The 22,550-nt window shown below is 39.5% G+C and overlaps 1 protein-coding gene across 3 annotated transcripts in view; it reads left to right on the top strand.

Moving 5' to 3' along the window:
- Positions 1-22,550, top strand: part of LOC127812550 (uncharacterized) — a 32,681-nt gene that overhangs the window by 6,430 nt on the left and 3,701 nt on the right. For 2 of the 3 annotated variants that reach the window (XM_052352969.1, XM_052352970.1), the window contains exons 6-10: positions 434-513; positions 1,500-1,584; positions 16,088-16,219; positions 16,383-16,496; positions 21,045-21,092. In XM_052352969.1, coding sequence (XP_052208929.1) covers positions 434-513; positions 1,500-1,584; positions 16,088-16,219; positions 16,383-16,496; positions 21,045-21,092 — 459 coding nt within the window. The remainder of the gene's footprint in view (positions 1-433; positions 514-1,499; positions 1,585-16,087; positions 16,220-16,382; positions 16,497-21,044; positions 21,093-22,550) is intronic. The other variant, XM_052352971.1, reaches the window with a different exon arrangement.

The following is a 22,550-nucleotide window of genomic DNA, read 5'->3' as shown; positions in this document are numbered from 1 at the left end:
AACATGAAAATCAAGTCAGAAAGACTTTACTATTCCAAAATTTTAGTGTTTTCTTCTCTAAAAACTGGGGGAAAACAGTGAACAGAGGGACTAACAGTTTTAAGGAACTATGATTTGCATGAGCCAGTGTTTCTGCATATTTTCTCTTTATGATAGGTATTTGATAGTTGTCCGTATGAACTTTTAGGTAACTTGACTTGAGCTGTATTTGTTTATTAGATTTTGTACCTTATGCGATATGAGGTAACTTGAGTTGAGCTATATATGTTTATTAGATCTTGTGCCTTATGCGGTATGCACTTATATGTGACCAAATGCTAAATCATATTTGCTTCAAGCCATATTGGAAGGTAAGACATTTATTTCTTTTGAGGGGGGACAGGGTTTTGTTCATGCTATTAACTTGCTGGTTTCTTCCTTTCACTTTTCGAAGGCATTTTCAACAGTGGGCACACCAGACTATATTGCTCCTGAGGTACTATTGAAGAAGGGATATGGCATGGAGTGTGACTGGTTAGTCATTTTCAGTCTTTCAATGTGTAATTCTATGTTTTTCCTGGGACTGATATGGTAGACGTTGTGAAAACATGTTGGAAGTAATTTATCTACTCTGAGTTGATAATATCATTTTTGATTTAATTGTCTCTAGTTTTCTTTACTTTTTTTTTTCACCCTTAAATATTATGCTTTCCATTTCCCATCTATGCTGGCAATGTTTTTCTTTTTCTCCTAATGCTATGGCCTTTTGGGTTATTCTCGTCTGTCCCTTTCTCCTTCAAGTTGGCATTTGGTAAAGCTGAAAGTGTCGCAGTGTCCCACATTAACAAAGTAGATGTCTGGCTATACTGATATGATGTGCTTTCAAGATCATGAGAGCGAGTAAAGCTGAAAGGATGCTTTACTGTACAGCTAGACAATTGGAGGAAGGATATTGTGGCATAGTAGGGTGATAGGATGAGACCATTCTTGGTGCTGTTAGGGGAGCAGGAAGTTCTTTGTGCCACATGAGTGACCTTAGGATTATAAAGGGTTCCATTGTGATAATTGGTATGATATATTTTAAACTTCAGAGTTAATGATGCAATCAACATTACCAGGGCCCAGAAGATAGAAAATAAATATACCAGTTTTTCGTCATCAGAGTTTCTTATTTTTGTTTTATCTTGATGTATCTGGCTCCCCCCCACAACTGATCTACTTTACTTTCTTTAGGACTTTTATTAAATTATATGATATAATTTAAGTGGTATTAGATTGCAATATGAGGTAGCATTAACTTTGGAAGAGTTCTCAGTGTGTTTTAGGCTTATTGAGAACGATCCCTTTATGGTTGCTTTCTTAGAATTAATTGGTAGTCAAACTGGATGAAGCATATATTAGGCTTTCAGCTATCTGGACTTTGCTATATTCTATCCTTCATAAAAGAAAGAAAACAAAACAAGAGAAAAGAAAGCCAGTGTATTTTCCTTTCCTGTTATCTTATCCATTGTTTGTTGCAGGTGGTCATTGGGTGCAATAATGTATGAGATGCTTGTTGGTTACCCTCCATTTTACTCTGACGACCCTATAACAACATGTAGGAAGGTAACACTCTCTGTCCATTTGTTTAGTTTATCATTATATTCTGATCTTGAAGGTCCCAGCAACTGCTAGTGCTCTGTTTTATCTGGCTGTATAATTGTTTGGGCTGTAGTAAACAGTCTACTTTCTGAGCAACTGAGTATGTGCTCGTTCTGAGTTGGATCTACTTTTATATGCTTACCATATTTTGCTAGATTGTCATCTAACAAAATCAAATGTCCTTTTTTGGCTTTGATAAATATTGATAGTGTTGATATGCGTCAATATTTCCTATAAATATTCCTTGTAATTAGCTAATACTACTTGCTGTATTTAGATCAGTCAATCCCTAAAATTAAAAGAGTTGATTGAGTTTCTTGTAAATATATATAATCAAGAAGGCTGTGAGTGATTCTTGAAGTCATATTACACACCAAATATCCTCTTCTAACTTGGTATCAGAGCTGGTTTGTCCTAGGGCTGCCAAATCTCCAGCAACCAGTTTCCCTCATCTCTCACGCACGACTAGCCTCTGTCCAAGGCTAGATTTGCTACCCAAACACCTTCAACTGTCCAAGTAAAGGTCTCGGTCGTCTGCCCTGGTGATTCCGGCCAACCCACCGAAGTCTCTTCGTCGGAAAGCCCTCCATGTGTTGTCACGCGCCTCCTCTCCTGTCGGCGATGAGAGCCATGCGTCGCCTTCCCGTTGCCGGAATGCCATGCCGCCGGTCCTGTCTGACTCGTCGACACCTCCTGGTCCTCTTCCAAGGGTCAGATCCCCAATCCCAGGTCTCTGTCTTCGTTAGTCAGATCTCAATCATCTCCTCCCATGGCTTCCACACCAGAAACTTCATTAGTCACTTCTGAAACACCAAAGAAGGGACTCATTTCCTTTGTCTTCTCTGGTAATCCCTCTATAATGTCAGAAAAACTCAATGGAAAGAATTTCTTGGATTGGCATGCTGTAGTTGATATTTGGTTTTTGGGCCAGGGACTCTCCGAACACCTTACTAAGCAGGTGAAAGACATTCCTGATAATGAGAGAGAACAATGACAGCGGGCTGATAATCAGTTAGTCTCTTTATTATGGCAATCCATTGATCCCAAACTGTTGGTTTACTTCCAGTCTTATAAAACATGCTATGATATATGAAAGAAAGCTCGGAACATCTACTCTAATGACATACAACGTCTGTATGACTTAGTTCATAACCTAACAACGCTTCAGATGACAGAGCGTAACTTACCTTCATTTCTGAACAAAGCACAATCTATTATTGAAGAGATCAAATTGAGATTGACAGAAGATACCCTCGAAAAAGTGTTAGAAAAGCTTGACAAAATGTATATGGTCTTTGTTCTCCACGGTCTTCACAAAGATTTACAATCTGTCCGAAACCAAGTTCTGACTAATCCTAATATCCCTACGATGGAGGACCTCATTGATCGGTTATTTCGAGTTCCTTCTCCGAAGGCAACATCGGGATTTGGTTCTCAAACAGTTCCAGAATCCTCAGTTTGGACATCCTATTCACATTTTAAGGAGTGACAATGCAAAAGAATATTTTTTTGCTTCTTTCAATTCTTTTATGGCATCTCACGGCATGGTTCATCAATCCACTTGTCCACACACTCCAGAACACAATGGCATAGCAGAGAGGAAGCATCGTCATATTATTGAAACCGCTCGCACTCTTTTATTACATGCTAATGCTCCTTTAAAGTTTTGTGGTGATGTTGTCCTCACTGTTGGCTACTTAATAAATCGCATGCCATCCTTTGTGTTCAATAACAAATTACCTAGTTCTCTTTTGTTTCCTCAAGAGACCCTTTACACTATTCCCCCTCATATTTTTGGTTCTACGTGTTTTGTGCATGATCTCTCTTTGGGTATTCTCGGGTTCAGAAAGGGTATCAGTGTTATTCTCCTTCCGCACTGTCGATTTTACATGTCTGCAGATGTCACCTTCTTTGAGAGTACTCCTTGCTTCACCTCACCAGTGGAACCTGACTCTGTCTCTCAGCTCTTACTAGTTCCTTGCATTCGTCTACCTGTCTCTACTCCTTTTAGTTCCCCTTTACCTAAATCCTCGACTCCACCAAGACAGTCCTCACCCTACCCAATTGTCACCTATCAACGTCGGTCACAACATCCACGTCTAGAGGATGTTCTTTCTCCAGGTCCACCTAATTCATCTTCTGCTTCAACATCTCCACCTGCTCTGGACCTGCTTGAGCCTTCTGCTAACCTGCCCATTGCTCTTCGTAAAGGTACACTCTCTACTCATAATCCTCATCCCATCTAAAATTGTTCAGGAAGCACTTTCTCATCTAGGTTGGCGACATGCTATGATTGATGAGATGGCGGCCTTGGATTCCAATCACACATGGACTCCTATTCCATCCCCTCCTGGGAAATCTATAGTTGGTTGTTGCTGGGTATTTACGGTCAAAGTGGGCCCTGATGGCCAGATCAATCACTTGAAAGCTCGCCTTGTGGCTAAAGGCTATACACAAATCTTTAGCCTTGATTATGGTGATACCTTCTCCTCGGTTGCCAAGATGGCATCTGTTCGTCTTTTCCTCTCTATGGCTGCCATGCATCATTGGCCTTTTCATCAATTAGATATTAAAAATGCCTTCTTGCATGGTCACTTGGAGGAAGAAGTCTACATGGAGCAACCACTTAGGTTTGTTGCTCAGGGGGAGTTAGGTCTTGTTTGTCAATTGCATAAGTCTCTCTATGGTCTAAAACAGTCCCCCCGAGCATGGTTTGGCAAGTTCAGTAAAGTTATACAGTAGTTTGGCATGATTCGTAGTGAGGCAAATCACTCTGTGTTTTACAAACATTCGTCTTCAAATCAATTTATCTATATCTTGTGGTCTATGTGAACGATATTGTTATTACAAGAGATGATCATGAAGGCATCAAAGGTCTTAAACAACACTTATTTCAACATTTTCAAACTAAGGACTTGGGACGACTACATTATTTTCTTGGGATTGAAGTAGCCCAATCAAAAACAGGCATTGCCATTACTCAGAGGAAGTATGTTCTTGATATCTTGGAAGAAACTGGGATTCTAGATTGCAAACCAGTCGATACTCCCATGGATCCAAATGTTAAACTTCTACTGGATCAGGGGGAGCCCTATTCAGACCCTGACAGATATTGGAGGCTGGTGGGAAAGCTAAATTACCTCACTATGACCAAGCCAAATATATCTTTTGTTGTTAGCATTGTAAGTCAGTTTCTCAATTCTCCCCGTGACAATCATTGGGATGCAGTAATTCGAATCCTGAGGTATATTAAGGGCTCCCTTGGCAAAGGCTTAGTTTATGAAGATAGGGGCCATACTGATATTATGGCATATGCAGATGCAAATCGGGCAAGCTTTCCGAGTGATAGGAGATCAACTTCTGGGTACTATGTTCTCATTGGGGGGAATCTCATATCTTGGAAAAGCAAAAAACAGAGTGTGGTGTTACAACCCTCGGGTAGAACTCACCCTCAAAAGTTAGCTATTAAGGGGAGGGTGTCCAAGAGGTTATAAACCCCACACCAAGAGCCTAAACTTCCAATGTGGGATAAGTCCCATACCCTGTAGTGGACCAGAACATACCACCACGCTCCGCAGCCCGACGCCCACGACGATAGGCTGTGCACTAACCATTACTAGTCCCGGGTGAACATTGCAATGTCGGCGTCACCTCCGTTGCCGCTTGCTTGCACCAGGAGCCATGGGGCTGGCCCTGATACCACTGTTACAACCCTCAAGTAGAATTCACCCTCAAAAGCTAGCTGTTAAGGGGAGGGTGCCCAAAAGGTTATAAATTGTCATGACCTAAGAGGAATTAGAGGGGCAATGCTGTCATTAGTTATAATTGTTTGTTAGGAGATGCTATTCATTCCGTTAAAGTGCACATGGGTGTTGTTCTACAATATTCTATCAATTGAACAGCCTATAAATAGGCCATAGCATGTAGAGAAATGTATGCTAAAATAATATAGTGAATTAGTTTCCCTCCTTACTTTTTCTCTCTCGTTCTTCCTTGTTCTCCCTCATTTCTCTTGATTTCTGCTCTATATCTCCCTCTAATTCTTCTCCGTTTCTCTCTCGAATTCTTCCCATTTCCTTTCTAGACCCTAGCTAAACCCTAGGGTCGTGAAATTTGGTATCAGAGTCGGCAATTCTTAGCTGTGATTCAGAAGTCGTAGCAATTGACCAAGGGGATTCTGCAACAAATTCAGACGATAGATTGCGAAACTGATCGAGGCAATCGGTTTGGGGGATTTGAAGTAGTGATTTCTGACGCTTCGTGGCGGATTAATTTCCAACAGTCTTGGATACAATTTCGGTTACTAGAAAGTTCATCAAAGCAAAGCACTTTCGACTCGGAATTGGAGACGAAAAGACTAGGTGAGTTTTGACAGTGATTCCAAGAGAATCTGAAGGCAATTCAGGGTGACGCGGTTGGAAGTGGATTGTGAGTGATCGCCGAACATAAGCGAGTGCAACTTAATGAGGCAATCTCAATGGAGATTGAAACGGAGTCAAGACTATTGGTCCAGTTCATGACGCAAGCAAGCAACTCTCGGTTGTTGAAGCATGATTGAGGTGTAGCAAGAAGGCAAGTGTTGGAAGCTGATAGCCAAGCATCACTAGGCTATCCTCGAAAGCTGATTGAAGGTGATCTTCAAGAAGATGCAGTGAAGAAGATCAATTGTAGGAGGTGTTACCAAAGTCGAGCCTGTTTTAGGAGGCTATTTGCCCATCGCGACTGTTGGCTCTTATCGACAATTCAATTGCAGAACAGAGGCACGAAATTCAGGTGAATTTCGACAACCAGAGGTTGGTTATTGGGTGGAGAAGAAGGCACTGGCTTGGGCGATCATTGAATCTGCTAAACCATGGGTAGATAGCAGTCAGTTGCAAGCAAGTTCGATAATCGACAATGCAATTGTAGATAAGAGGTATTGAATTTGGGAGAATAGGAAGCATAGTCTTAAGCGAGGCGAGAAGGGAGGTACGGCCACTGCATTTGACTTCGGCTGTTATCCAAAGCAAATCTAGGTTACTGCATGTGACCGAGTTGTGAAGGAAGGTGCCATCGGAAACAGTACAGAGGAGAATTTTGCAAGCGATGATTCTCAATTGCCTTGATTTTGATTGTGACCCTCAACTCAGATTTGGAAGTTGAGCGAGAGGTGAGTCCTAGGTGAATTCTAACGTGACTCAGGCGAGAAGTGAAGAAGTCTCGTGGCTGTGAATTTCGGCTCATATTTGAATTGCCAAGGTGAAGCAAGAGGAGTCCTTGTTTATTTGACCAAGGCGACTACTGTGAGGTGGGTGATTCTCCTAAGCGACTATTATGAGGTGATTTTAGATTGAATTTCGGTGACTTGGGAAAGTGAGAGTCGGTGATTCACAAGAGGTTGCAACGAGAGCCAATCAAACTTTTAAGAAGCTGAAATTTGGAAGGTGACAATCCTTAGATACTCCATCGTAACTAAGGCAGAGGTTTCGGGTGAGTTGGAAGCTGATAGTAGGCTAACTTGAAGGCTGAACAAACTTGATCAGATCTTGAAAATTGATTTGGAGGACATTCAGCAGCTAAAAAGCTGATTCAGATCTAGGCTATTGCTAGGGTAAGGTTTGAAGCGGATTAAGGTTGCTGAATTGGAAGTAACAATTGCATTGGCTTGGGTTGCTAAATTTCAGTACCGCCGAAGAGATCCTTGGAAGCTGATCAAGAGGCTGTTGTAGTGGTGAATTTTTTAAGGAATTAAACTGAGGAGATGGCCAAAGGACTATGTGCTGCAACAAGAAAAGGAATCAAGGACCTTAGTAGACAGTTGGATGATTTTTTGATCCTATTTTCATACAAATTCCAGGTTAGTATTCTAGCTTAATGTTTTTCAAAAGAATATTCTGCCTACTTAAGTCAAATTGGAGATGAGAGTTGCAACGAAAAGCATGCGCTACAGCCTAAAGGTTATATTAAAAGTAGCCAGTAGATTGGAGGTATTCCTAAGGTTGATGTGTCCCTAAGATTAGGAATGGATGATGCAAAGGAGGAAAATTTGGGACGAGGAGTTGGGGAAACTCACTCCACACCCTTGGGCTCACGGATGAACATTCCTGCATTTGAAAGAGATAGGCCTAAATGGTGGATTAGATGATGTGAATGGGTGTTCTACCAATACCGAGTAGCTGAAAGGGAGAAAGTGACCATGGCTGCAACTTATTTGGAGGGTGTTGCAGATGCTTGGTTTAAGAATTGGAGCCACGGGAGGGTGGAATTGAGCTGGCCACAGTTTGTGATCGACTTGTGTACCCGGTTTAGAGAAAGGACCAAAACTAATATAATCAAAGGAGCTTCCAAGGCTGCTCATCAAGTAGTGCTGGAAGCTGATAAAGTAGTAGTGGAAGAGGAAGATGGTGTTCAAGCAGCTAATGAGAAGTATGAGGCCAATGAGGTCCTAAGAATGGGAATGGTAGCTATAAAGAATGAGGAACAATCTGAATTAAATCAGGCAATTCAGAATGACAAGAAAGAAAAGGCAATTGTTGTAGAAGAGATTGAGGAAGAGGAGTTGGAGGGTGGTATTCAATTAATTTACAGCCTCTCAAACACTCCCACTGGTGTTGAGACTCTTGATGTTATTGATCTCTAGAAGCAGCAGAAGAAGAAGCTTGAAAAGCCTCTTTACCAAGTACTTGAGGAGGAGGAGGAGGAAAGGATTGCATCGGGCACCTTGTTTGGGACATCTCATACGTATGTCATTGGCACGGGCACACAAAATAGGACAACAATTGCAAAAATGGTTGATTTGCTTAAAGAGAAGTTTGAATTTCTTCCTATGACTGGAAATGAGATGGTTACAAGAATGACAACTCCATTGGAACCATTTTCAATGGTAATAAAGAAGAGGTGGATGGATGGACTTGGGGTTGCAGTTTGTCGTAGTACTGTTAAGAAAGAAGGAAAGAGAAAGCAAAAGAAAAGGGTAATGCAAGAGGAGAACAAGAAAAGGCGAAGAAGAAACTAGCTGGTGAAGATGGGCATCGGATAAATAACAACGGCTCAATGGTAATAAGTTTCTTGGGAACAAGAAACCTTTTAAGGAAGGGGGAATTGTCATGACCTAAGAGGAATTAGAGGGGTAATGCTGTCATTAGTTACAATTGTTTGTTAGGAGGTGCTATTCATTATGTTAAAGTGCACATAGTTATTGTTCTACAATATTCTATTAATTGAACAGCCTCCTATAAATAGGCCATAGCATGTAGAGAAATGCATTCTGAAATAATATAGTGAATTCATAGTTTCCCTCCTTACTTTCTCTCTCTTATTCTTCCTTGTTCTCCCTCATTTCTCTTGATTTCCGTTTTATATCTGTAATACCCCAAGAGCCTAGAGAAGGGTAGTATATATCGAGGATAAGTAAGAAAGGAAACAACACTAGTTGGATACCTTTTGGGCTGAATGTATGTAAGGAACTCCCGGGTTAAGCGTACTTAAGCTGGGGGAGCTCAAGGATGGGTGACCCTCCTGGAAAGTTCGTATAGGCCCATCAGGGTAAATTGTTCTGGTCTTTCCTCGCGCTCGATGCGAGATATTACAGGTGGTATCAAAGTCGACCCTTGGTGAAGGCAGTCCAATGAGTGGCGTCGGGGCTCGAGGGCCTGTACAAGGAGTGGCGCCGGGGCTCGAGGGCCTGTAGAAGGAGCGGCTTTTGGCAGGCTTCTAGGATGGCAACCCCCAAAGGGGAGAACATCTGAGACCAATTGTAAGGTCACATGACGAGGACGTCATGTGCTCAAGAGGGGGAGAATATAATACCCCAAGAGCCCAGAGAATGGTAGTATATATCGAGAATAAGTAAGGAAGAAAACAACACCAGTTGGATACTTTTTGAGCTGAATGTAGGCAAAGAACTCCTGGGTTAAGCGTGTTTGAGCTAGGGAAGCTCAAGGATGGGTGACCCCCCTGGGAAGTTCGCATAGGCCTATCAGGGTAAGTTGTTTTGGTCCTTTCTCTCGCTCGATGCGGAATGTTATAATATCTCCCTCCAATTCTTCTCCTTTTCTCTCCTGAATTCTTCCCATTTCCTTCCTAGACCCTAACTAAACCCTAGGGTCATGTCATGTGGTTGCCAGGTCAAGTGCAGAAGTAGAATATCGAGCCGTGGCCCTTACCACGTGTGAGCTTGTTTGGTTGAAACAACTGCTTTAAGAATTAAAGTTCTGCAAAATAGGCCCTATGAAACTCATCTGTGATAATCAAGCAGTTTTACACATTGCTTCCGATCTAGTATTTCATGAGCGGACCAAACATATAGAGATTGATTGTCACTTCATTCGTGATAAAATTCTATCTAGAGAAGTTACTACTTCCTTTGTAAACTCTAGTGATCAATTGGCGGATATTTTTACTAAATCTCTTAGGGGATCGAGAGTGTCATATATATGTAACAAGCTAGATTCATATGACATATATGCACCAGCTTGAGGGGGAGTATTGATATGCGTTAATATTTTCTGTAAATATTTCTTGTAATTAGCTGATGCTACTTGATGTATTTAGATCAGTCAATCCCTAAAATTAAGGGAGTTAATTCAGTTTCTTGTAAATATATATAATGAAAAAGGTTGTGAGTGATTCTTAAGCTATATTGCACACCAAATATCCTCTTCCAACTGATAACACCAAAAAGAGCCCTAAAGAAGAGCAAAGAAACTGATACATCTTTTTTATAAGTGGCAAAGAAGATGACATTAAAAACCAAAAGGGGCAAACCTATACAAAACAAGAATGACTGCCTTCAAATAATGTCCCATTCTATGCTCAAAAGCTTTTCAATTATGTTCATACCAAGCAAACTGCATGATACAAAATGGAGTGACCAATGAAGCTTGCCTCAAATTCTGCCTATGATGATCTATTTCTAAAGCTCTAAGGACCTCTAGAACCATTGCTAGCATAACCCAATGAGCATCAAAGAACAACAACAATCAGAACTAAATCCCACTAGGTGGGGTTGACTAGATGAATTCTAGACCTTCTACCATCTCTACCCATACGGATATCCTTTGACCTTTGTAAGACCATTATATCCTTGCCATGTTTAAGTGTTTCCCACCTAGTTTATTTGGTTTTTCTCTCCCTCTTTTTACCACAAATTTCTTCCATTTCATCTTGTCACATAGATGCATTTATTAGTCTTCCTCTCACATGTTTGAACTGTGACTCTTGCATCTTGTCTTAAATAGATGCCACTCCAATCTTATTACATATGATATTGTTTCTTATTATATCTTATCATGTATGGCTATATATTTAGCATAACATTCTAATCTCTGTTACACTAATATTTTGCACATGTTGGCACTTAACCATTCTTCATTTTGAGCCAACAATAAGATGGGTTGTAGTCATTTTGTAAAACTTCCCTTTTAGCTTTAATCAAGCATTAATTGGATTTTGTGATTGCATAAAATGTTGGATGCACTTTTCCACTGTAATCATCCTGCTTTGAATATATTAGGAACATCTTCCATAATCTCCCATTTATCAACTTATCCAAGATATGAAAGTTGGATCTTTTTTTAGGGAGACTAAAGTGCAACTACAAATAACTGTTATGTCAACCAACATGTTCTTGTGATACGAAGTACCTTTACGTAATTTGCATCGATCACCTCTTGGTCCCTTGTGAAAGACAAAATGTTCTTGTGGAAAAGAATGTGTACACTCGGTATTTATTACATGTGTGGATCTCAATTTAGGCAACCCATCCCAAATAATTAGGGATTTGTCAACTCTCAAGGAAGAAAAATAACGAAAACAATATCAAAAGGAAACATAATCTTATACTAATAAAAAGGAAACTCTAGAAATAAGGAAATAGAGATATTTTAGGAAGGAAACAATTATAGGAGAGATTTCTAGATTTCTAACACTCCCACTCAAGTTGGTGAGTGGATATCCTCCATTCCCAACTTACTAATGATCTCTTGAAATCTTGACACCAGTAGTCTCTTGGTTAATACATGGATTAGCTAGTCATTAGTTGGAGTGTAAAGGGTACTAATCAATCCACAATCATGATTTTCCTTTATGAAGTGCCTATCTACTTTAATATTTTTGGTTCAATCATGTTAAACTCGATTATAAGCAATATTGATGGCTAACTTGTCACAATAAATTCTCATAGTCCCCTCTTGCTTTAACTTTGAGATCTTAAACAATGATCTTGAGCCATAGAAGTTCGCATACTCCTTCCTCACTAGATCTAGCAACCACATTTTGTTTCTTATTTCTCCAAGTTACTAAGTTCCTTCCTAGAAAAGTGTAATAACTTGATGTTGGCCTTCTATCTGTGAGACACCCAGTATAATCAACGGTATAGGCTTTAATAGTCAACTTGGTGCCTTCCTTAAGTAGGATACTTTTCTTTGGAGATGCCTTAAGATAATGGAGGATTCTAAAGACAGCTTACCACTCCAACTGCATGAATACTCTTCTCTAGGGTCATGCATGAATTAACTTACCAGTCCAACTGCATAAGCTATATCTGGCCTTGTATGGGATAGATACATAAGTCTATCTACTAGTCTTCGATATCTTCCTTTATTGATCACTCTGTTATCTCCCTTTCCAATTATTTTGTAGTTTGGATTGATGGGAATACTTCCTTACAATTGAGACTTCCAATTTCTTTGAGGAGATGCAAAACGCACTCTCTTTGAGATGTAAAGATGCACTTCTTAGAATAGGCCACCTCAATACCAAGAAAGTGTTTGAGCTTGTTGAGGATCTAGATCTCAAATTCTCAGGCAAGACACTTCTTGAGGGACTCCTATTCAACTTTATCATCCCCAGTCACAATTATATCGTCAATGTACACCAAAAGGACTGTAACCATACCTTGACTTGAATGCTTAATAAACAATGTGTGGTCTCCCCAACTTTGCTTTTAGCCCATTCCAAGCACTGCTTTTGTGAATCTTCCAAATTGGGATCTTAGGGATTGTTTGAGACCATACAAAGCTTTTTTTAGCCTACACACTTGATTATCTCCAAAGTTCTTGTCAAAACCTAGTGGAGGCTCCATAAAAACTTCTTCTAGCTCCCCATGTAAGAATGCAGTCTTCTATCGAATTGCTGCAAACACCAACTAAAATTAGTTGTAAGGGAGACCAATACTCATACCATATTCATTTTTGCTACCAGCACAAACATTACTTGGTAATCAACTCCATAAGTTTGAGTGTACCCTTTAGCTACCAGCCTTGCTTTATACTTTTCAAGGGTTCCATCTACCTTTATACTTGAGTGTGTAGACCCATTTGCATCTTACCGTTTTCTTCCCCACATGTAAAGTCACAACTTCCCACATGTTATTCTTCTTTAGTGCATACATCTCCTCTTTCATAGCTTGTACCTAATCCTTATTCTCTAAAGCCTCACTTACTGAGGTGGGAATAGCAATTGAATCAAGAGCAGTGATAAAGGCTTTGTGTTGAGATGCTAGTCTGTGAAGTGAAACAAACTAGGAGATGGATGTTGATTACATTTCTTGCTAGCTTTTCTCAATGCAATAGGTAAATCTAAATAACAAAGTTCGGGTTCATCAACAAATGAAATAGGTTGAGTGATTTCATTACCTAATACCAGCTCATTTGCTTGGATTTGTGTTGGTTCCAAAATGGACATCAGCCTCCTTGACTAAACTTGTAGTTCGGTTGGCTTCAGAGCTATCCTTGGAGCTGGTTCAACCAGTTGGTGCTGTTCTTAAGCCATGGTGTCCTCCAATGAATTAGGTGGAGACAAAGAAGGTGGTATATGAGTGGAGGAAGGAAGTGGTAGTGTGAAGTCTAATCCTCTATCTTCCAATGAATTTTCCCCTTGAAGATAGGGATTGGAGGAATGGAAATAAGGCTCTTTGTCATTGAATGTGGCATCCATGGTGATGAAGACTCTATGGGTCAATGGATGAGATAACATTTATAACCTCTTTGAGTGTTGGAGTACCCAATGAAGATACATCTTAGAGCTCTAGGTTAAGTTTGTTTTGGTTTTGATTGTGTATATGAACAAAGGCAACACATCCAAAGACTCTAGGAGGTATTTTTGTGACTAGGTGAGAAATTAGGATAGAGTTCAAATAATATTTGTATGCGACTCTTGTTACTCAGGACTTTAGAGGGAACCCAATTGATTAGGTAGACAGTGGTCAAAAGATCTTCTCCCTAAAAGTGTTTAAGGACATTAGTCTAGAATAAGAGGGTATAAGTGACATTTAGAATGTGTTTATTTTTCCTTGCAGCTATCCCATTCTGTTAGGGTATATCAACCCAAGAGGTTTCGTGGACAATTTCTTCTTTTTTGAGAAAATTTGCAAGATTTTGATTAAAATATTCTCTTACATTATTAGATCTAATATCGTTGATTGGTATCCCAAATTGGGTAGTTATCATTTTGTGGAAATTCTGAAAGATTGAACTAACCTCCAATTTTTCTTTCATAAGATACAACCATGTAATTCGAGTACAATCATCAATAAATGACATAAACCATCTAGCCCCTATAAGACTTGCAACTTTTGATGGTCCCCACACATCACTATGGATTAAAAAGAAAGGTTTAGAAGCTCTTTTATCATTCAAAGGAAAGGAAGTAGGATGATGTTTGGCAAGTTCACAAGTATCACAATAAAAATTATCTATTGCGTCATTTTGGAAAAGTAAAGGAAACATGTTCTTAAGAAAACTGAAAGGAGGATGTCCTAGCCTAAAATGTTGAAGCCAAATTTTAGATGAGTTTGAAAGATTGGATGAGTTAAAGGAAACACCATGAACTTTAGAGAGCACTGACTGAGAGCATCACCCCAACTGGACTTGCTTGAATCCTCAAGGTAGTAGAGCCCATTCCATTCCCTAGCAAATCCAATTATCCTCCCCATTCTAAGGTCCTGAAAAACACAATGGTTAGCAGAAAAAGTCACTTTGTGATTTAAATTTTTGGTGAATTGGTGGATGGAGAGAAGGTTGGTAGAGAGCTTAGGAACATGGAGAACATCTTTTAGGGCGAATGGAGGACTTAGACTTATGTGTCCTTGTCTGGCAACAGTAACAGAGGATTCATCAGCAATAATGATTCTTCTATTACCAGGGGAAGGCTTATAGGTGTCAAAATAAGTTGGGACATGTGTCATATGATTTAGTTGCTCCTAAATCTAGAACCCACGAATGACAATAATCAGAAACTTCGAAGTTTTCAGATATTAGGCACTCACCTAATTGAGCTAATGAACACACACTAGAAAATTTAGAGAGAGAGAGTCAAGAAATGCCCGATTTTATCAAGCTCTTCCCTTTTCAAAGGTTCTTCACTTTGGCTTCTCTTGAGAAGGAATTCCTTCTCCATTCAATGAATTAGTTGAAGGCTGCGAAACAAGCTCGGTTGGTGTAGAGGCAACACTTCCTGAATCAATCATTGTCGGAAAAATTGTAGAAGGTCGATTATGGTTGTTAAGGAAGAATAGAGAAGAAAGGTGCTGGGCAGGCCCAAAAAAAAGGGCAATGGTGTAGAAGGCGTAGAAGGCAAGGCCAATTATTGGCAAGTTGCAGAAGGCTTAGAGAAAGAACAAAACTGGTAGTAAGGCCGATTATCAATAGTGAAGGCTGATTGAGAGAGAGCCCGAGGATGGTGGCTCTAATACCATGTGGGAAAGAATATTTTTTCTGTATTGTATTGTGGAACGGTACACTAGGCATTTATTATAAGTGTGGATCCCGATTTAGGCAACCAATCCCAAATAATGAGGGATTAGTCAACTCAATCAAGGAAGAAAAATAAGGGAAACAATACCAATAGGGAAACATAATCTTATCCTAATAAAAAGGAAACTCTGGAAATAAGGAAATAGAGATATTCTAGGAAGGAAACAATTATAAGGGAGATTTCTGAATTTTGAACAGTTCTTGAAGTAACTTGCATTAACAAACAATTCCTCCTCCCTTGTGATGCTATGTCTTTGTCTTATCCATAGTCTTCCAAATTTTCTTTCATATCATCCAAGCCTTGATCAGACGTGTCTCTGGAAGCCTTTATCTTGAATTCAATGAGACCTCAAAAAAGGTACATTGTAGAATTAAGTTTTGTTGCAAATGGTGTGCTACAGTGTATCTCTGATTGGGTACATTAAAGAATTAAGTTTTGGGATGTATCTCTGATTGTCAGGTTCATTCCTTCTATCCTTGGAATGTCAAAACAGTATCCAAATCCACAGTTCTGGACTTTTCAATATGTCTTTGATTGATTTTCTATTCTCCGAGTGCATATTTGAGGATGGAATGGAATCATGTGACCATGCAATGAACTGGGTTTTGTAGGGACACTGCACGCTATCTAAGTTGCCACCTTTGTTCTAGTGCATTACTGCTACTTGCTTTTTGTCAATGCTAGTTTCCTATGACAGGTAAACAGTTTACTTATGATTTGTGTGAATTTCCAGATTGTGCACTGGAGAAATCACCTCAAATTTCCTGAACATGCAAAATTGACACCTGAGGCCAAGGATTTAATCTGTAGGTTGCTATGTGATGTTGAACACAGACTGGGAACTGCAGGAGCAAACCAAATTAAGGTATGCTTTGGGATCAATTTTATGACATCTAATCACTGTCAATTTCACCTCTTGTTTTTCATTGTGCTCCCTCCCACCTTTATTTTTGGTACATTTATGGCAGCTTTTTGCATGCTCATTTTAGTTTATTTATTTATTTTATCTTTTCGCTTTGACAAGGCAGGCCCATCCCTGGTTCAAAGATATTGTATGGGATAAACTTTATGAAACGGAAGCAGCATTTAAACCAGAAGTCAATGGGGAGTTAGATACCCAGAACTTTATGAAATATGATGAAGTATGACCAAGCTCATCTCTCTTTATTGTTTGTGGTGTTTCTCTTGTTGATCTGTTATCGAAACGGCAATGACAGTGATGAAAAATGAGGAAATAATGGTGAATTTTTATATAGAAATGGATGTGGCAGTGGAATTTCTGTAATTATGAGTCATTATGTGGGTTTTTTCCTTTTTATGAGTCATATAATCCAAATAGGAATTTTATGTACAATTTTTTTTCGTGTGGCATTAGCCTGAAAAATAAAAATAAATACCATAATAAAAGTTGGATCTTCAAGAGTTTGTTCATGGTGTTTCATTTTTTCGTGAAATATAATATATCTGAGCTTTTCATTAATTTAATGATAACCAGCCTGCAAACTATATTGCTAGAAGTGGAAAGACTGAAAGTCCCATGTAGCTTCTTTTGCTGCATTGGGTGAATCCGTAATACCCTGCCTTGATCTGAACCTAACCTCCTATGTTACAGCCAGATTACTGTCATGAACCTAGGGTTCATGACAGGTTTAAAAGGTAATTGGAAGTAGTCGGGGAAATTAGATTGGAAGAGATGGAAGGAAGTTAGGGAAGAACAAAATAGAGAGGGAAAGAAAAAGAGAAATTAGAGAGAAATTGGAGGGAGATTGAAAGAATTCAAGAGAGGGAAATGGGAGAATTCATTCAACAATTCAAACATGATAACCCTCCTACCGCGATGGCTTATTTATAGCCTTGCTGCCATTGCACCCATATGTAATATAACCATCCATGTGCAACACAACCGTACTACTAACAACTATTGTATTTCTATTACAATATTGCCCTTCTACTACTATTAGGGACATGACAATTCCCCCCCGCCTTGAAACATTTCTTTTCCCCAAGAGATGCCACCTTTCCATAGCTTCCAATATATTTTTTTTTTCCCTTCTCTTCCACAGTTTGGATGGCGCAATCTTGAAAACCTTTTGTAAGCCTAACACACTATCCATAGCTCTTTTGGATGCATTGGCTGAAACAAAACCCGAAGCAACCACTTGCTGGTTGTCGTAGCGAGCAGCTGAAATGTGCTGACTATTGTTCATACCAATTTTTTCCATCATTGCTCCTTTGATGTTGGCTGTTTGGAGTCTAGAGAAATGGCTAACTATGCCTGTGACTTCCTTGAATAATTCATCACCATCTAATATAAGTAGGGACAATAGACACACCTCCCTAGCTACAGTTAATGTATTCCAGATAAGCCTACTGCCATTCTTATTTGTAAAAATATCTACAATCACCTTTAAATGCAGCAATGTAGGCAAGTCAGATCTAGGAGTTGCTGCAGCACAAATTCCAATCTTCAATCCTCCCTTCAACAGAGGTGATAGAAATCCTAAGCAGCTGGCTGTAGCAAGAATGAACAGAGCAACAGGAGCTTTATTCACCGCAACACTCTTGGCTTCCTTATCCCTTTCCCTTAAACTGAAATCTTGTTAGAGATTTATTTGTTGAAGCCATGCTCTCTTGCTTTTCCAAAACAGTATTTTGTTTTCGGTACAAAACATCCCCATACTTCCTTATTAAATCCACACACCTTCACAACATTAGAAGAAATCTCAGCTGAGGACATACCTCCAAATGTACCATTTCCAGCAATAGTAAGGGACTCAAATTTCCTTGCCCTTCTTGTCCCGACATACTGATTGCATGGGAAGGGGTGAGAAAGTTCCACCGGTTCCTCAATGGCTGAACCCAGGCCTTCATCACAACCTTCATCCCAAACATGATTTATAATCGGGTTATCCAATGAGACAATAACCTTGGCTGGAATATCAGTTGCAAGGAAGCCATCTTCGTAGTAGTTCCCTTTCCCAATCTGATTTATAACATGTTTTTCAACCGAGTCATCAGCCTCTTGCCCTTGAAAAATGTGGTTCACACCAATCTCCTTATCCACCCTCATTTCCTCTCCGGCATCCTGAGTTATCAATGATAGGTTCCCTTCAGTTACAGCGCTAGCTTCCTTAATCTTGATTGCAGTTTCAACCAGAATCTCCTAATTCCATGCAAATAATTCAACAACTCTTTTGTCTTTGTGTTTGTCGGAACATCCCTCTACATGAACTTCTTTTTCAAAAAGTTCAGTTGGTTCCTTTGGATCGGTTGCCCTAGCAACCTGATTGTTAGAGCTTTCCTCCTTGTCAATTCCGCCTAAACTAGAATACTTCTTCTACCCACAGTCAAAGGTACGCCATGAATCATTTTCCCATCGTTTTGAACCCTCCGTAGGCTGCTGCATTTTAGGGAACTCTTGAGGCAGTGGTGCTTCCTTTACCACATCCTCCTTATCATATTTTTTAGCCTTAAGACATTTTAACATCCCATTCCAGAACAACATTTTTGTTCCCTTGCATTGGACACTGAGATTTGTCCATAGAGTTCTGATTCTAGGGATGAGTGAGGTAAGGATTCCCCACTGAATTAGGTTCTATTCTAGTTCTTCGAGGATAGTAAGGAGTAGTTATAGGATCTGGTAGCGTCTCTATAATAACTGGATCAAAATATTCTCTAGAAAGCAAACAAGCAGGTAATCTAACCTGATTCCGTCTAACGAACATTATCATGTACTGGTCCCTCATCCAATTTCTAAAGTCATCAATAATTTCACGCCTGTGATTGATGTCCTCTCACAACAAATCGACAACATTGTCTATCTTCCTGTCCACTGCTAATCCTACAGATCCAACATGGATTTGCCTCTCCGTCATCGTTGCTATCACTGGAGTTCGAGCTCCCATCAGTCTCTGTAAGTTTCGTCTATTTTGCTCCTCCTAAATAGATCGCCCCAGCTGTAGCTTCTTTAAAATTCTCCTGCAGATGGCTTCAAGGATAGCTACCCCATTTGGTAATTCCGATCAATTGGAACTCCTCTATTGTTGCTCTGCCTTCAACAATCGTTTTCCTAATCCTCAGCCGAGAGTCCCACCCAAACTCACTAGAATCGCCGAGGTATGCTTCACCTTCACACGTCTTCAAATCTAGGCTGAGATTAGCAACATTTCCAGCCACGAAACTACCACTGCCCCACTCTGATTCGCCTCCAAATTCAACTCGGTATTACTGCGAACCTCTCCTAGCCTACATCGTCTTCAATTCTGAGTCGAAGTGGCTTTGCTTGGTTTTGCTTTTCAAATCCGAGTTTGCTCTACTCAGCTACGTCTTCCAAATCCAAGTTCAATTCCGAATTTAGTTGTTGCTTCTTCCTCGAGGAGTCTTGCCTCCAATATTCAAGTCGCAGTGGATTACGGAACCTGCTTCGCCTACTGTTTTCGACTTGTAACAACTGCGACCCTCCCAATCACCGTTCACTAGTTGCAACCATCGGCTCGGTTATAGACTTCACCTGAATTGCTTCACATAATCGCCAAGGAAAACGCCTGGTTCCAGCAAAAAAATTATCGGCTCACCTCCAATCACCAACCGTGAACGCTTCTATGTTTGCGTCACCTCCGTCTAAATCGCTATTAACTCAATTGCTTGGCCTAGCCTTGTGCCTCTATCTCAAACCTGGATTGTCGAAAATCACGGCTTCAAATCTCAACCTAACTGCCAAGGTTTGTCGGAATCACTGGAGTTGAATTCGCCCTCTAATCCCGAGAATCAACTTCCGTCAGACAACAAACATCAATCCGTCAAAAATTAATCAACAGAAAAAGTCGCCAAGGAACGTGGCTCTGATACCAATTGTCATGAACCTAAGATTCATGACAAGTTTAAAAGGTAATTGGAAGTAGTCGGGGAAATTAGATCGGAAGAGATGGAAGGAAGTTAGGGAAGAACAGAACAGAGAGGGAAAGAAAAAGAGAAATTAGAGAGAAATTGGAGGGAGATTGAGAGAATTCAAGAGAGGGAAATGAGAGAATTCATTCAACAATTCAAACATGATAGCCCTCCTACTGCGATGGCTTATTTATAGCCTTGCCGCCATTGCACCCATATGTAATACAACCACCCATGTGCAACACAACCGTAATACTAACAACTATTGTATTTCTATTACAATCCTTCTACTACTATTAGGGACATGACAATTACCTTACTATGCAGAAAATCTAGATTTTCCCCATGTCTAGATTTTCAAAGCAATCTTTAATCTCATCCTTGCAATCAGCATCCCATCCTCAAAATCTGAGCACACCTCTCAACCATACTTTTGATCAAAGTGCTAGCCTCCCCTATCTTGTTACAGCAGTCTTATTTCTCAGCATTGAGGGTCCTGTCTTGCATCATCCTTGTTATGTACATTTTCTGGGAGCCAAACTGCTTCAGCTCTGACTATTGTTTACTAAACGGATGTGCTAAGGCTTTATACCTTTGATTTTATAATTTGCATATCTTGTGCTTCGGTCATATGGAAATGCTTGTGTTTGGAATAATCTTATTCCATCTTGCTGTTCCTGATCATAATTTAGCAAGTTTTAATAGACATTTGATACTGTTATAATTTTCCACTTTTTTCCCTGATCTTTTACATGGCCTTCCAGTTACACGACTCATTGAATAATTCCCTGGTTTCTTTTCAGCTGGATCCACCTTTACCTGCTCGAACCAGCTCGGGATCCTCAAGGAAGGTTTGTTGTTGGTTGCCTAATATATCCATATGTCAGTGCATTCATTTGCTTTCGTATGTGTGCACGCACACACTTCTATGTTTATATCTTTATTATTTATTTTTTTGATGAGGTATAAATACAGACATTTAATGTTATATTACATTAACATGTGTATAATGCATATTTCTATGCCGATATACTCCTATTAATGTTTACATGCTTATGCATATGCATATGTACTTGTAACACATTTAAATGCCATCTACCTCAAGTGGGCCTCTGTACATCTTCCAGTACTGCCATAGCATTGTGTAACCTTTCAGATGGCACAAGCTGGAGATGTAAATTATTACATGTTCATAAAAGGTTTTAGGTTAGTGTTGAGAGTAGGGCTGTAAATGAGCCAAGCCCATAAAAGCTCAGGCTTGTTTGTTTAGAATTTTATTCAGCTTAAGCTCGGGCCCAACCTTGAGGCAAGCTCATAATTGAGGCTCAAGCTTTTTTATTTAAAATTTGTTGAAGTCAAGCTTGGGCTTGATCTCGACTCATTTATATTAAACAAGTTTCAAACAAACTTTCAGACAAGTTTTAAATTTAAAGCTCATTTTTTTTTAGCTTGATTTCAGTCTTGTATATGTAGATAATGTGAAATTAGTGTATTTTAATTTATATTTAAATTTTTTATGATATAGATAATATGACAAATTCTCAATTGTAAAAAACACATTATTTTTGGCACGAGCTCCAAATGAACTTATAGACAAGCTACGAACGAACTTATTCACAATCTTAAACAAGTAGAGAACTCTAAAACTCAAGCTTGGTTTGTTTACTAAACGAGCTTAAAAATCAAGAACAAACAAAGCTTGAATGAGCCATGTTTACAAACGACTGTTCACTTGAAGCCCTCATGAAAGAATAAAGTGAAGTAAGGAATCCTCTCAGAATAATTTGGGAATAACTTGCCTGATTTTTTTTTTTTCAAAATAATACTATTTGAAAAAAATCCTAAAATATTGCTAATCCCAAGCTATTTCCCAAAATACTATCAAATCTTCCTTGTCAACACAAAGTCATTGGTTGAACCAACACTTCCTTGAAAGAATCGCTAGTTCAACTAACGATTGTTTAAAACAATAGCAAAGAACCATGGGGTGAAGTGGCGGTTCTTTCAAAAGAATAGCAAAGAACCATTTGTTGAATTGTGTTAACCACCAATCTTCCTTGTCGACACAAAGTCATTGGTTGAACCAACACTTCCTTGAAAGAATCGCTAGTTCAACTAACGATTGTTTAAAACAATAGCAAAGAACCATGGGGTGAAGTGGTGGTTCTTTCAAAAGAATAGCAAAGAACTATTTGTTGAATTGTTGACTACTATATCATTCCAAAGCTTAAGCTTGTAGATAGATGAGCATGCCCCTACACATGGCCAAGCTTCACTACGTAATTACTCTAAACATGTACAACTATTTA

The sequence above is a fragment of the Diospyros lotus genome, chromosome 11, assembly GCF_014633365.1.
Source record: "Diospyros lotus cultivar Yz01 chromosome 11, ASM1463336v1, whole genome shotgun sequence".
Classification (NCBI taxonomy): Eukaryota; Viridiplantae; Streptophyta; class Magnoliopsida; order Ericales; family Ebenaceae; genus Diospyros; species Diospyros lotus.
The sequence above is the reverse complement of the archived record's forward strand: the minus strand, read 5'-3'. Positions and strand labels throughout refer to the sequence as shown.